Source organism: Malus domestica, chromosome 04, assembly GCF_042453785.1.
Source record: "Malus domestica chromosome 04, GDT2T_hap1".
Taxonomy (NCBI): Eukaryota; Viridiplantae; Streptophyta; class Magnoliopsida; order Rosales; family Rosaceae; genus Malus; species Malus domestica.
In genome coordinates, this window is record NC_091664.1 from 19,782,026 (window position 1) to 19,797,373 (window position 15,348).

The 15,348-nt window shown below is 36.6% G+C and overlaps 1 protein-coding gene across 1 annotated transcript; it reads left to right on the forward strand.

Moving 5' to 3' along the window:
* The first annotated feature begins 280 nt into the window (after positions 1 to 280).
* On the forward strand, positions 281 to 1,363 carry LOC103433359 (probable membrane-associated kinase regulator 4). Its single transcript, XM_008371608.3, has one exon. It carries the CDS (start codon positions 281 to 283, stop codon positions 1,361 to 1,363), a length of 1,083 nt encoding a protein of 360 aa, XP_008369830.1.
* The last annotated feature ends 13,985 nt before the right edge of the window (positions 1,364 to 15,348 follow it).

Here is a 15,348-nt window from a genome sequence, read left to right on the forward strand (position 1 = left end):
CATATTTTTACATTTCTCTGATATTATTCACTACACATTTATTTATCATTTTTTATTAAAACTAAATTTTTTTTGAACTCTTCGTTAGTTTTACTTAAGTTTCTACCTTCTGCATTCTTGTTATTGAAAGCATTCAAGATAGAAAAAGGAAATAGAATTTGCTATTTATTACAATTATTTAAGCATTATTCAAACTTTTCAACATCTTTAGGCTAAGCATCTTCACACACACAGAATCTAGAGAGAGAAACTAGAGAGAGAGAGAGAAGGGTCAGATGCGATGGCCAGAGGCCAAGCTCCAGGTGATCATAGTTCAGATGAAGACTACATAGACATGGAAGTGAGCTCTTCCTCCAACTTCTTGTGCTATACCATCAGCTCTCCACCACAAACCAGAGAGTTTGAGTTCCAGATGTCCTCACTTTGTCAAGACAAAGAAACCACAAATTCCCCAGCTGATGAACTCTTCTACAAAGGTAAGCTCCTCCCGCTCCACCTCCCACCTCGCCTGCAAATGGTCCAAAAGATCCTCCAAACCTCCAACAACAAAACACAGGAAGCCATTGACGAAAGCTTCACCAAAAGGGAAAGCTCCAATACCCCATTGGACCAGTCCTACAATATCGCCCCCTCAGAGTCCTGCAGGGTCAGCAGTGAACTCAACTCAGATGAGTACATCTCCGAATGGACGGCTGACATGTGTGTGAATTTCATTGGTGGGCACAATGATCATCAAAAGAAATCTTGGTCCACAAAGCTGAAGCAGATCAAGCAGTCCTCATTGGGTCAAAAGCTCAAGGCTTCAAGGGCATATGTGAAGTCCCTGTTCAGAAAAACCACCTGTGCGGATGACTACAACTCATGTGCAGAAGCAGAAAGTGGCTCAAAAGTCAGAGACTTTTGCTCCAACAAGTACATGAACGTGGCTGAGAAAACCCCATTTGGAAGAGTCGACGGTGGCAGATTCCAAATATCATCAACCACTCTCATGAAAAGCATTGAGAAAGAAATGGCCGAGGAAAACTCAAACACCCACAGAAAATCTTTCTCTGGGGCAATTCAACATACAACTGCCCTGCAATCTCTGTGTTCACCTACATCTTCCTCCGTTTCTTCGTCTTCCTCGTCTTCTTTCTCCTTCAGCTCAAGTGGGTTCTCAGATTTGCAGCTGCTGAAGCGAAGTACGAGTGCAAATTCAGAGCTTGAGGGCTCAATCGAGGGGGCAATTGCTCATTGCAAACAGTCCCAGCAGCTGTTGAGTTCAAGAATGCAGTTTGTGGGGGTGAAGAGATCTCACCAGGGTTCGTCCAATAATCCTATGAGAGACGCACACATGAATAATTTGATTGCATTATATGATTGAGATTTTGAGAATTTGAGATGGGTTTTCTCTGTTAAACTCTCTTTTGAATTTTCGGGGTCCAATTAATATGCAGTATGCAGTGTGATTGATGTATAGGCATCTGCGTTTTGCACGTTTTTTCAGCAGTGTTAGAGCGGAGACCTTGTTCTTGGGGTTTTCATTCACTTGAGGATTTAACTGTTCAAATGAAAAAGTTTAAGCCAACTCTCTCCGGTTCCCCAACTTTTGTGGTACTTAAGAAGTTTTGTAGTTGTGATCGATTTCCACAATCCTTTGTTTGATTCTCGTTGTTACTTTTTGGATGATACATTATTGTTTTATTGAGTGCAAGTGTCCAGTGAGTCTGAGAAATAAAGTTGTAAAAAGCGCTAGACGCTAAGTGCTTAGGCAGGGTTTTTTTTTTTTTTAAATTAAATTTTTTAACATGGAAATAAATATCTACTTACACTTAAAAATAAATAATTGTTGGATACATAAATTGTAAAATAGAATATCATATAAATTATAAAGTATTAGAACATATTGAAAACATGGAAAACAAACATATAATGAGTGTTTATCCAAGTATTTAACAAGTTTATTATAATTTATTGAAAAACAAAATGCAAAATGAAAGTTATTTATTTTCTGTTTAAGTGAGATTCGTGACTTAGGTGGGCTACGCGGGCCCTTAGATAGATCTAGGTGCCATTTCTTAATTTTTCAAACGTTTAGGGATTAATTGGGACGGTCGCTAGCTACCTAGCACCTAGGTGAGGCCTAGGCAACGCTGGGTGGAGATTTTTATAACTCTTTTTTTTAATTTTTGTTTTAAACTACTCTAATTTATGACACAAGAATTCAAATTTTAATGTAGGATGACGTGACACAATATGTCACAGCCCGTCCCAGGATTTTTATATCTGGGACGTGAATTGACGTAATTACCCTTGGCGGGCATTAAGGTACGTGTGTGTGTGACATTATTTGAATTAATTTGGTAAGTTTTGGGATTAAACTTTTGGAATTTGAATTTGTGTGGTTAGGGATTTGGATGGATGGTGAGGATTGTGTTGGGCCACACAATCACACACACACGCACTCCCTGTCTTCTCTCCCTCTCGTAACACTCTCTGTCTCTCTCCCTCAACCTCACACACACCCACACCCAATGTGTACGGCACACACCCAAACCCTCCAAAAACTCGACGGATCGAGGCAACCAAGGTATGCATCTTCATCATTTCGACGTTCTGAGTTCATTGGTACTAGTTTTAGGAAGTGAAACCCTCGAAATCACGGGAAACCCGAACCTCCATTTTTGAGTTACTGTTCATGCACACGTAAAATGTCGTGTTTCAGGGAATTCTAAGCTTGTAGTGAGCTTAGTGAAGTCCTAAGGAGGCTCGGAGTACTTCGTTTGAAGGATTTGGACGTCAGGATCACGTGGTTCCATTTTGGCCGAATTTCTTGGGAATTTTCCGGTGAGATTTCTTGATTTTTAGAGCCTTAAACTAGTCTATTGTGATTCTACATGTTTGGGGCTTCAATTTGATATAAAATACGAAGAAAATGGGTGAAAAACGAAGGAGAACAAGAGGTTTTAAAATTGGCCAGAAAACGGTCGCCGGAAAAACCAGTCCGGCGACCCAAGGAAGAAGAAGGGCGCGTGGGGGGCGCGTGGGCCCGTGACACGTGCGGCGCGTGGGGGCGCGTGGCACATCAAAAAAATAATCTAAAAATATGTCGACGTTCGTGACGTCGAGTAGATCACTGTGGTATATTCATATACCCAAATTGAGCACCGTATGAGAAAGTTATTACGATTATTGGTTAGGTGCTTTAAATAACGTTTTATAGTTTTCGCATTTAGGTGAAAATGTGAATTGACGATCCGACCGTTGGATCGTCATCAAACTTTGATACGTTGTAATACGTAATATTTTAGGATTATTGGAACTTACGGATTGGGAATCTGAGTTACGGATCTTCCAGAATTGGAGTTGTAAGTTCATAAAATAAAATGTTAACCGTCACTTAGTTTTGGAAATTGACGGGGATCCGACCGTTGGATGGTAATGAAATTTCAGGATGTTGTCCTAGAGATATATTGTGGACCTCTGGAAGTTATGGATTTAAAATCTGAGTTGCAGATCTTTCGGATCGAACTGCGTAGTGATGTGTTTTATATAAGTTATATTCTATCGATATGATTTCTGAGGTTGGATTTGATTATTGTTCTAGGCGGCGATCATCATGACGCCTTGATGTGTTGTGCTAGGGAGTTGTAGGGCGAACTCCAGGTGAGTGGGCAGTTTTGTTTTCGTATTACCTATATACTATTGAGTTTTCCCAGAAATTGAATTTATATGAAAAGTATGATTTAAAATGCCATGGATAGATTTATATGAAAAGTATGATTTGAAATGCCATGCATAGAAGTATATGAAAAGCATGAATTGATATATGATGCATATATATATGTGAATTGGTGCTGTGGACGCACAGGTAAGTATCAGGTGAGTTTTATATTATTCATGTGCATTGTTGATGTGTATATTGTGGATAGCTCATAACCTGCAATCATGGTGTTAGTGCTTATATTATTCACCACACCGCACGCTCGTCTTGGATCCAAGTAGGTGGATGTCGTACAGACCAAGTGAGGGTTCCGACATGCTAGTCGTATAGATTACTAGATGTGATTCCGACTAGTGGGTGACCTTAGATTATGTGCACAGATGATTGATGAGAGAAGCACTAGAGCGTATTATTACACCATCCATGTCGTACAGACTACTTCAGGTAGTTCCGACTTATCTGCAGTGTAGTGCCGTACAGGTCATCGAGGTGACTCCGGTTGGATTGGATGTTGAGCTATGGAATTAACCGTACAGGACCAACTGCAGGGTCTCCGGTTAATTCAACTTTTCACCTGTTACATTGATGCATCATTTATTTTGTTTTCGAAATTAAAACATGGCATACTTTCGGGTTTTAAAGAAAAATTGATGATTCGAGATTTATGAAAAGTATTATGTTATTATACTATTTTCTGGGAAAATTATACAGGTTTTACAGTGAGGGGTTAGAATTATTTTTGGCGAAATGTTTTTGAAAAGCTTGGTTTTACTGACCCACTCAATTTTGTTTTTCGCCCCTCCAGGTTCTTAATAGCAGAGTTTTGGTGGCCACGAGGAATCCAACGGTATTCTGACAGAATTCACAAAAGTAGGACTCACCCTCGAGGGTTTCCATTTTAATAATTGTATTTTAAAAGCTTCCGAACTGTGTAAATGGTTACGTCACTCTCATGTGACGGCCAGCATGCCCTCCTTCGGGACGGGGTGTGTCACAATATGCTAACTAATTGGCATAATTCACATTGTATTTTATTTTTTATTAAAATGCTTATATATCACTATTTAGATTTTTTCGGAAATTCTCCAAGTAGAACGTCTAGTCTTTTGCTCAATGATAAATTTTGTGCCAATAATATAATAACACATTAAAAGGTTTTACAATTGAAATGTTACGCACCAATGTTATCGACTCTTGTCAACATGTGCAACTTACCTAACACGGATTTACCATCGCTGTAGCATTTTGTGTAAATAATAAGACATGTGAAAAACTTACATGTGTATTATTGATTCAAAATGTCAACAACCCGTTCTTTAACAAAATTAAAAAAAAACGAAGACATTATATTCAAAGAAGACAACTGAAAACAGTTGGAAGCATCTCCAAGAGATGCTGTAAAACTCCAAAACTTTATTATAAAGAGCCAAACTCAAAAAATTCATCTCCAAGAGATGGTGTAAAATAATTTCTATTATAGCAAAATCAATAATCACTCTTTAAATTGGAAGTGCAACTATTTACTTGCTAAATATAAAATATAATAAAACTCAATAGTGGACCCTAGAGCAAGGTGAAAAGAAAGAGAAAATGTAGTTTAAAAAATGAGTGAGTTGAGTTTGGATTGTTAATATTAAAATATTTTAAAGTTTGTTAAAAAAGAACGTTGCTAGAGATCAAAAGTTAGAGAGAACTTTAACGAAAAGCACCTGGTACTGTTCACTTTAACGAAAAACCATATTTTTACACTAAAAGGTCAATCCTGATACTATTCACTTTACCCTTTATTTTGTCCTTATCATTAAAACTTAAAGTTTTCAAGCCCTTTTCATTAGTTTTCCTAAAGTTTTAAACTGAGTAACTAAAATAGTTTTTTAATTATTCACTTGCTAGTTTAACAAAAATTTAAAGTGAACTTTAACGAAAAGCTCCCGGTACTGTTCACTTTAACAAAAAACCATATTTTGACACTAAAAAGTCAATCCTGATACTATTTATTTTACCCTGTATTTGGTTTTTATCGTTAAACCTCAAAGTTTTCAAACTTTTAATTAGTTTTCTAAATTTTTAGAACTTCTCTTTAAGCACAATTAGGTAAAAAAAAAGAAAAGAAAGGAAACCAAATTATCATGGAAACCTTTTCTCTGTGAAAGTGACTCAAACTTCTCTAGTGGTGTAGGGTACGGGAAAGCTAGCCTAGGGACTTTGTGGAGACTAGCAGCTCCCTAGCTTTTGTAATTAGCTGTTTTTCTCATGGGAGTAGAATTCTCTCCCCTTCTATTCCCATTCCTTTCCCTTCCTACATATCACACATTATTTTTTGTCTTGTTGATTGGCTTAACCATGACCGTTCAAATAGAAAATAAGGTAAATGGAGAAAGATTAGGAGGGAAGAGAATCATTCTCTTTTCCATGAACCAGATTCTTAATAACTGTTTGAGCTTTACTTTCACCCAAAAGCACTGTGGGCGATATTTATGTGTACTGTGCGGTGCATTAAAGTTAGTAGCACATCATCCTTTTATCTTTCCTTTGTCAATTGTTGTTATTAAGATCAGTTCCAACCGAAGGGTTCAGAGGGCTAGATGGCTCGTGGGCCCTATGGAATCTGAGGCCATCTCTAATCGAGGACTGGCCAGATGACTCATTTTAATCCTCTGACCCTCTAAGATATTAATATTTTAATGAAAGTACATGGCCATATTTGCATCCGTCTCCAACTGAAGGCCAAAGGGTCATAGGGCTCGTTTTGCCCTGTCACAAAAAATCGTCTCCAACCGATGGCCAAATGGCCATAAGGCCAAATGGCCATAAGGCCAAATATAATTTATTATTTAAATTTAAAAACAACAACAATTTAAATTTAAAAACTACAACTTAAATTTAAAAACTACAACTTAAATTTGAAATAGAATGAAGTGAGATAGTATGCAAGGGTGAAAATTATGTGAGAAATGATGTAGGTATTTATAGAAAAAAAAAGGTTTAAATTCATAACCAAAAAAAAAAAAAAAAGTAAGGCAACGGGACAGCTAGTCGTTGTATTCAAAATTTTAAACTATTCATGTCGGTTATAACTGACATGATTCCGCCGAGTCAAACTGATTCCTGTGATGCCATTTATAGTCAAATTACTATTCGTGTCGGTTATAACCAACACGATTTCAATAATAAATATTATTCCTGTCGGTTATATCCGATAGGAAATCCGACATTTTTACACAAAATTCTGGCCAACCCAGGGCTGTCTGGCTGGTTGGAAGGGGCCAGCCCTCTGGCCCTTTCAAATTCCGTCGGGCCCATGAGCCCTCTAGCCTAACCCTCGGTTGGAGACGTTTTTCGGGCTATTTTCAGCTCTCTGGCCCTCTGGATTCTTCAGTTGGAGATGGCCTGAAAAGACCAAAAGGCTGGCTACATGCAGCCAGCCAACCAGCCCGAGGCTGGCCAGAAATTCCAGCAATCCTGTCAGATATAACAGACATGAATATATTTAATATAAATTTATTCCTGTTAGTTATATCGGACATGAGTGCTTAAACAAAAATTTGAATCAACGGCTAGCTGACGCCAGTTACTATTGGATTCAATTTTTATTTTTTTTTTTGGTTTTTTGGGCCATTTGTTTTTTAAATTCTTAAAAATTCTAATTTTTTTTCCTTTAAATACCTAAACCATTCATTCACCATTCCTCACAAAATTTTCACCATTCCTACACCATTTCAATTCTCATATTTTCTTTCCTCTTTCAAAAATCTATCCTTCAATTTTTTCAATAATTTTCAAATGGCCTTGTCTGCAATGAAAGGTAGGGCTTGGACCCGAAAAGAAGATGAGGCTCTTTGCAAGGCTTATAGATGGGTGTCGGAAGATAGTGTGAGGGGGAGTTGTCAAACAAATGACGGTGTTTGGACTCGTGTGTCCAAAAAATACTTAGAGTTCTATGAAGGCACCACTCCACTGAATATCCGAAACCACGAGAGTTGTTCTTCAAGATGGAAGAAACATCTTCAGCCAAGTTTAAACAAATGGCATCAAGCATTGTTAACAACCGCAAGTAGACATGAAAGCAGCGCTAATTACTACGATGAAGTAAGTGTTTTCACAATTTATTTTAAATATTTAATTATATTACATTTAATTTCATAAATTAATTTCCTTTAATTTTTGTAATTATATTTTCTAGGTATGCCAAGCGCAGGAATTGTATATGGAGAGCAGCAGTTTCACAGTTGTTGGGAAATTTGTAAAGGGTGGGTGTTATTTGAAGATCCACCTCAACATAGAGCTCATACGCCAGTGATCGGAACTGCATCCTCAGTTGCAGATATGGATGAAGATGGATCTCCTACCATTCAACAAACAAGGGTAGAAAATCCGTCTTCGGGTGAAGGTTCCATACCTAGGGCTATGAGACGAAACAAGGCACGAAGGTTGAAGGAAAAGGGCAAGGCAAATGATCATTACGCCGCTCAACATGAAGTGGCGGCCTCATTGCGATTAATGGCGGAGCAAAATGCCCTTGAGGCGGAAGAAAGGAAATGTAGGCATGAAGAATGGGCCAAACAAATACAAGAAGAGATGGATGATAAGAATATGGAAATGAACACTTCGAATTACACTCCAATGAGTAAGGCCTATTTTGATTGGAAAAAAGAAAAAGAAATTATGACTCGGCGGCAATTGTTTACCTCTAACTATACTCCTACAATGGCGGATGATGAAGATGATGTTGATTATGGATATTAAATTTAAGTTAATGTTGTTTTTAAATTTAATTTGTAGTTTTTAAATATAAATTGTAGTTTTTAAATTTAATTTGTAGTTTTTAAATTTAAATAATAAATTATGTTTGGCCCTATGGGCCTCGATTGGAGACGGTTTTTTGTGACAGAACTAAAACGAGCCCTATGGCCCTCGGTTGGAGATGGAGGCAAATATGGCCCTGTACTGTTCATTAAAATATTAATATCTTGGAGGGTCAGAGGGCTAAAACGAACCCTCTGGCCAGCCCTCAATTGGAGATGACCTAAGGTGAATTTCCCAAACAATATATGGCCTCATTCTCTAGGGTTAAGGATTTTCTGAGGACTTGGTTTTTGTTGGAAGGTTTTGCATGACGGTTGCTAAATTGCCAAAACTAGGAGAAAGATTAGCATGAAACGAGGATGACAAAATGATAAGTGTTTCAAAATAATTATACACGACATGAGAGGGTTAAAAAAACATGACGATGAGTGACAGGTTTGTGTCTGACACCACTGCTTTGGTGTCCCCATTTTATACAAGTCTCTCTAAAAAAATAAGGTGCCTCAAGTCGAGTTTTTCTACTATGCATTAATGTATATTGTTCAAGTTAAAAATATTTTAGATGAAATCATCATAGCTGACGGCCCAAATAATCCTACAATGCATATTGCATGTTGACAAATGAGTCTTCATAGTTTATTAAGGAGCAAATAATAAAATTATCATATTATGGGTTAGGGTTTAAAATTGTCAACAAAAAATTGAGTTCCAAAAAAACCACCCTATTTAATCGATTACTTTCATGTTAACATCAATATTAATTTTAGCAACAAAGATGTTCCCAGTTTTCATCTGCAAAGCATCCACAGAGGCATGTTACATGTATCAGAAATGTTTTATAGATTTAACCAAACAAAATTTAAAAGAAGGCAACAGCAATGTCACACCAAAATTATTTTTTAAAAGTCCAAAGAACTAAAAAAAGAATTGAATATGGCATTTTCTGGCTAAAAACATTTTAGTACAATGGTGCTATCTACATACTCATTTTTTACCTTTTACACACAACTCTCAATTTTCGGCTGTCGAATCGAATGAATTGAAGAAAATCAATGGACAAAAATTAACAAAAATGTGTAAAAAAAAAAAAAAATTGTGAATAGCACTACTCTTTTAGCAATCCCATTTCTCTTTCTTTTGGTTTTGACTAAACATCCATTTGAGAAACTGGCTGCTAGACTTTTCACATGACTGGGAAATACATACATTCATACAACCCAAGCACATAAAACAAGAAACTCAGTTCCCAACGATAACATTGACATGTTTGTCTTTGAAAAAAAGAGAGGAGATTTTAGCTATCGTGTTGACTAGATCTCGTAACGAGAGAGATATACACAAAAAAATACAATCGATTACAAGACATAATTCTTTCCAATACATGATTAGAAGAATAGGTCATAAGTTCCTTATACTAGTTTATTAACATACCTTCTCTTTCTGTATGCATATATTACAAATTACCAACAATATGTAGAGCTCTTAATTAGTAACTAACTAGAAAGTATGACCCACGCAATGTGACCTGCATGTTGTTGCAAAATTGAAAATTTTATGACATATTCTGGTTAAAACATATAAAAGATCATGTATGCCATGATTGTGGACCTAATAATCATGGACTCAACACCGAACACCTAAATGTCATCAAACCAAAGTAAACTTTCATTTAACTAAGTTCTGAGCACATTAGTTAAATCTGAAGTTAAAAAAAAGTAGTTCAATTTGACTAAAATTACATAGAGGAAGGGAGATAGAAAGAAGAAACAGTTGCAGAAAGGTGTACATTGATACTGATCCTGCAAGTCAAATACGAAAAATGTTCAAAAGAATGTAAAAGCTCAAATTATCCCTAGAATCAGCAGATTAACAATGAAGAAACAAAATTCATATGTTTATATTGCTTGTCACTTCACAATTCAGCGTGGGAAAAAATGCAAGAAAAAATATTGTTAAATATCTGGTGAATAATAGTGAATATGCATACTATGGAAAGAAAAAAAAACTGTACAAACCCAAATCAATTAAGTTACAAAACAACTACATGTGCAAACGACACAAACGACTAATTAGACGCAAGCCAACTAACTTCGAATTTAACCAAATCATAAAAGCAATCACAATCAAACTAACCTCTTCTTCTCATATGAAGTAGAAGATGTCCCCTGTTTTGCCTCTGTGAACAGCGCGCTTTTCACCTTCTATGCACAAAAAGAACACACTGAAAATGCTTAACAACATTACAAAAACTATACATATATGATTATATATGTATTTGAACATAAAGTATAAAGATTTACTAATAGATTCAAGCTTAAATTTAACAAAATAAGTAATTATGAATTGAAAGCAAACTATATCATAGTTGTTAAAAAAAGCTTTTGACTAAATTTTACAAATAGAATGAAAACCTTGCTCTCTATCAACTAATCAATAGTTTGAACTGTGAAAAAAAAAAAAGATTTGAAAGCCTTCTTTACCAACTTAATGACGCATAAAATCATTAATTCCAAAATAAGCCAACTTTCAAAAACCCTAACACAATATCACATTGCCAAAAACCTTAAACCCTTTACTGCAACAAACCTCAAAATGCCCAATAACTGTTCCATATGGCACACACCAATTTTTATCATGAGAAAAAAGCAACCCCAAAGCCAAATTAAGCATTTCATAAATCCTATTTACCAAAGTGATTTTTTTTTTTTTTGAAAGGGAAGCTCACTAGTGCTATCATAGGCCTGAGCAGAGAGCGGTTCCAAAATTGCAAACAAAAGCCCCCAAAAGCACAAAAAAAATCTCCTGAAACTAAAAACAAAACAAAATTAAACACCCGCATACACAATCGGAGGCTACAAATCAAACACCCAAAATCACATATAGAAAATTTGAACAGAAAAGCCATTTGTAAATCCAAAACCACAAAAAAGAAATTCAAACAAAAGAAAACTGCCATAATATCGATATTGTTGTAATAACACTAGAAAATACTAACAAAGATATTAATATTTTAATTTCATACCACTTGATACCATGACTTACCTTTCTTTTTGTATTTTAACAACAACCCTCTGCAGCTCATGTAAACTAGTTTAGTGAGAATGCGCAGTGCAAAATATGCTCTCATCTATTTCAAGAAATCACAAAGTTTTAGCTTTACATTTAATATGAAAAACTTAAAATTAACCAAAGAAACCCTAACATGGCTACACATGAAGCATATATAAACCAAGGCTATGTCATTTTTCACTGAACAAAAAAGAAAGAAAAATATACATCGGAGACAAATATTATAGGGTAAATTACATAGTAACCCCTAAGGTTTGAGGTCTATTACAACCTCATACAACAACTTTAAAACATTTCACTTTCATACATTACGTACCATTTTATTGCAAAATAATACCTCCGTTAGATTTTCCGTCCATTAGTCTGTTAAATGCTGACGTGGCATTAGTGGACCCCTTTACACGTCAGCCCACTCCCTCCAAAACTTGCACACGTGGAACGTTATAGTCCACGTGGAGCAACGTGGGCTGACAACATGGCAATTTTAAAATTCAAAAGGTTCTTGAATCTCTAACCCACTATTCCCATCCCACTAACCAACGCAACCGCACTATCCTTGAGCACACCACCATTCCCAAACCCAAAATCGAGAAGGACAAAGTTCTGGTAACCCTAGCCCCTATCGCGAAACCTTATTTCCATCACTTTCTACCCGTCGATTTCCTATCGGCGTCGTACCCACTACCTATAACAACCCTTCACCTGTGACCCGCAACCCATAATCCACAACCCAGAACCAACTCCTGATTGCAACAATAATAAAGTGTTTTGAAGTGAAGGATTCGAAGTCGAAGGCTGAAAATGACCTAGGAAAGGAGGGAGGATCCGTAAGATCCATTCCCAACATACGGTTAGTGCTTTTTGGTTTCTTTATTTTGTGTTGTTCGATAATGCTTGGACTGTTCGAAAATGTTGGGGATCTGAAATTGTGTGTACTTTGTAATTTTGGATCTATATTTCCTAATTTTAAATTGCTTTGTTCGAAAATGGTGGGGAACTAAAAATTGTTTGGTGTTGTCGGTTAATGGAGGACTTTTGTCCTTGTTTAATCATGTTGGAAAAAAGCTTGTGGGTTATATATGTTTGGCAATGCTTTGTTTATACCTTTATATGTGGTATGATACTTTATTTATGCCTTTATTTGGGACACCACATTGTCATTTATGGTGTGTCTTTATCTGTGAATTGTTTTGTGGTCCTGAGTCTTGAAGTTTAGGTTTCATCACTTTAAAATAGGATTTTTTTAAGCAGAAATTAGGGTTTCATCAGTTTATAATAGGGTTTTTTATACTGCAATTTCAAGGAACAATAAACTATTCACAATCAAAATGTTTCACGGTGGACAACTCAGTGAAGACTTCTATGTTGGAGGGAAGATGGATTTCTTTGACTACTGTGACAAAGACTTCATGTCATTGCTCGAGGTTGGCAATATGGTTGAGGAATTGGGATATGGGAATATCTTCATAAGTTACCAGTATAGGATTCCAGGGATGGAAATTCAAAATGGGTTGAAGCCTTTGATGACAGATTCAGATGTTATCAACATGTGCAAATTTGTGCCAAACCACACTGTGATTGATGTGTATATTGAGAAGATAACACCTGAAGAATGTGTCCCTCAAGAGATGAAGTTTATGAAGTCATTTGAATCGGTTGCTCAAAGTATGGTGGTTATTGAAGAACTTGATGGTGATGATGATGACCAGTGTAATTTGATAGAGGAAAGACCAGTGCAAGTGAATAGAGGAAAGGGCAAGCTAGCCATAGAATATCTAGTCAATAGCCTTGGTGGTGAATGTAATGTGCCTTCCCAATATGTGACTCAAGTTGTTGAAGAAGTGCCTGATGAAAGGGGTGATAGAGTAGTTAGTGATGAAGTAGTAGGTAAAGGAGTGCCTGATGAAAGGGTAGCTGATGAAAGGGTAGAGGATGAAAGAGTGGCCGATGAAGGGGTGGAGGATGAATGAGTGGCTGATGTGGGTGATGAAGGAGCGGAAGAAGAAGATGAAAATGACAGTGACTTCATAGAAGAAGAATTTCCTGTTAATGAAGATTAGTTAAAGTTTATGAAGTTTGTAGATGATCATGTGGATGCACAGAAGGATGCAGTGTTGGCTAGCATTAGGGAACAAAATAACCCACAATCTGGGGAGGGATCTCGGTAACAAAGAGAAGAATTTGAAGAAGAGATTGATGTAGATCTTGTTGGTGAGCCGGATTAAAATTCGGATGGCCTTCACAATGTGCATGAAGATGAATACGGTGGTCCAAGCAACAGTGAGCATTATCCTAAGTTCCATGCAGCCATGCCATTTCTGCCATTAATTACAAGCGGGATAAGCCAGAAGACTATGTGGATGTTTATTATTCCAAGGTCATGTACTTGGAAATATATGGACACTTGATCCAGCCAATGAATGGGATGTCAATGTGGGAGGTCACTGAAAATCCACCTATCCAGCCTCCTCTATATACTAGACAACCTGGAAGACCCAAGAAGAAAAGAAACAAAGAGGCTGCAGAAATGGAGAAATAAGCTAATTCTACACAAAATGAGGCTACTAACACAAGTGGAGATATTCTATAGCCACAACAGCTCTCATGGAAAGGCCAAGGGACCGTCAAATGTGGAATGTGTAAAAAAAAGAGCCACAATACCAGGACTCATCACAAGCATTTTCCTATAAGACAAGAGGTGACATATAACCTTGTACAAAGTTATATGATTTCTAAGTTGATTTAAGACTTTATTAATCTTGAAATCCTTTAATTTGTTTTAGGCATCAAGTTCTGCACATAGAGTATCTAGTAATCCAGGTGGTATACCAAGGAAAAGGGGAAGGAAACCCAAGGTAAGCACTGTTTCACTTGTTTTATTTAGTTAGGGTTTGTAAATGAATTTGTGGCCTATATTGTGATAACTTAGGGATTCTTTTGTATGAATTGGATGTGGATATTCTTTTGTGATAACTTGTGGCCTATATTGTTGTATTGAACATTGGATGTAGGCATTAAGCATGGCTGGAGGAGGTAATTCAGAGGTTGAAACAGATGGAGGAGTGAAGAAGAGAAAGACAAGGCAACCAAGAAAGTGAAGTGTTGCCATACAAGAACAAACTGGGTTTTTTTATGTTGGAATTTTTTGCTAGTGGCTAGAATTTTTTTGTGAATGTTGGCAGCAACTAGAAACTTTTTTTTTTTTTTTTTGCTTAGCTAGGAACTGTTATTTTGCTCCCAATTGGATTTGTGGCTTATTAGGAACTGTTATTTTGCTACTGGCTGGATATCCTTTTGGGAACATGCTAGGTTGTTAGGGTTTTTTTTTATGGTTACATCCAATTGAACTCCTAGATGTTAGCTTTGGTTGCCAATCAGGGCCCGCCCTCAGGGTAGCCCAAGTAGGCGCCCGCCTAGGGCCCCCACTTCGGAACCAAAATTTTTTTATATCCTGTAATTAACATATAAATATAAAATACAGTAAGAAATATCATAATTCATTTGTTAGTGCTGTGGAAATGTTGGCTTCATTTTTCTTTTCGAAACAAGAAGCTGTCTTTCAGTCACTAGATTTTTCTTAATTTTTCTTGTTTTTCAAATTTACTGCCAATCCATCTGTCCAAATGCATATAAAGTTATAAAACTCAAGTCTCTTTGCAATCTTTTTTCTTTCAACTTCTCATTCTCTCCATTTCTATTGAATGTTTAAACCAACTTCCCATTCTCCCATTCTCTCCATTTTAATATTCAATTCGTTACTGTGATGTTGA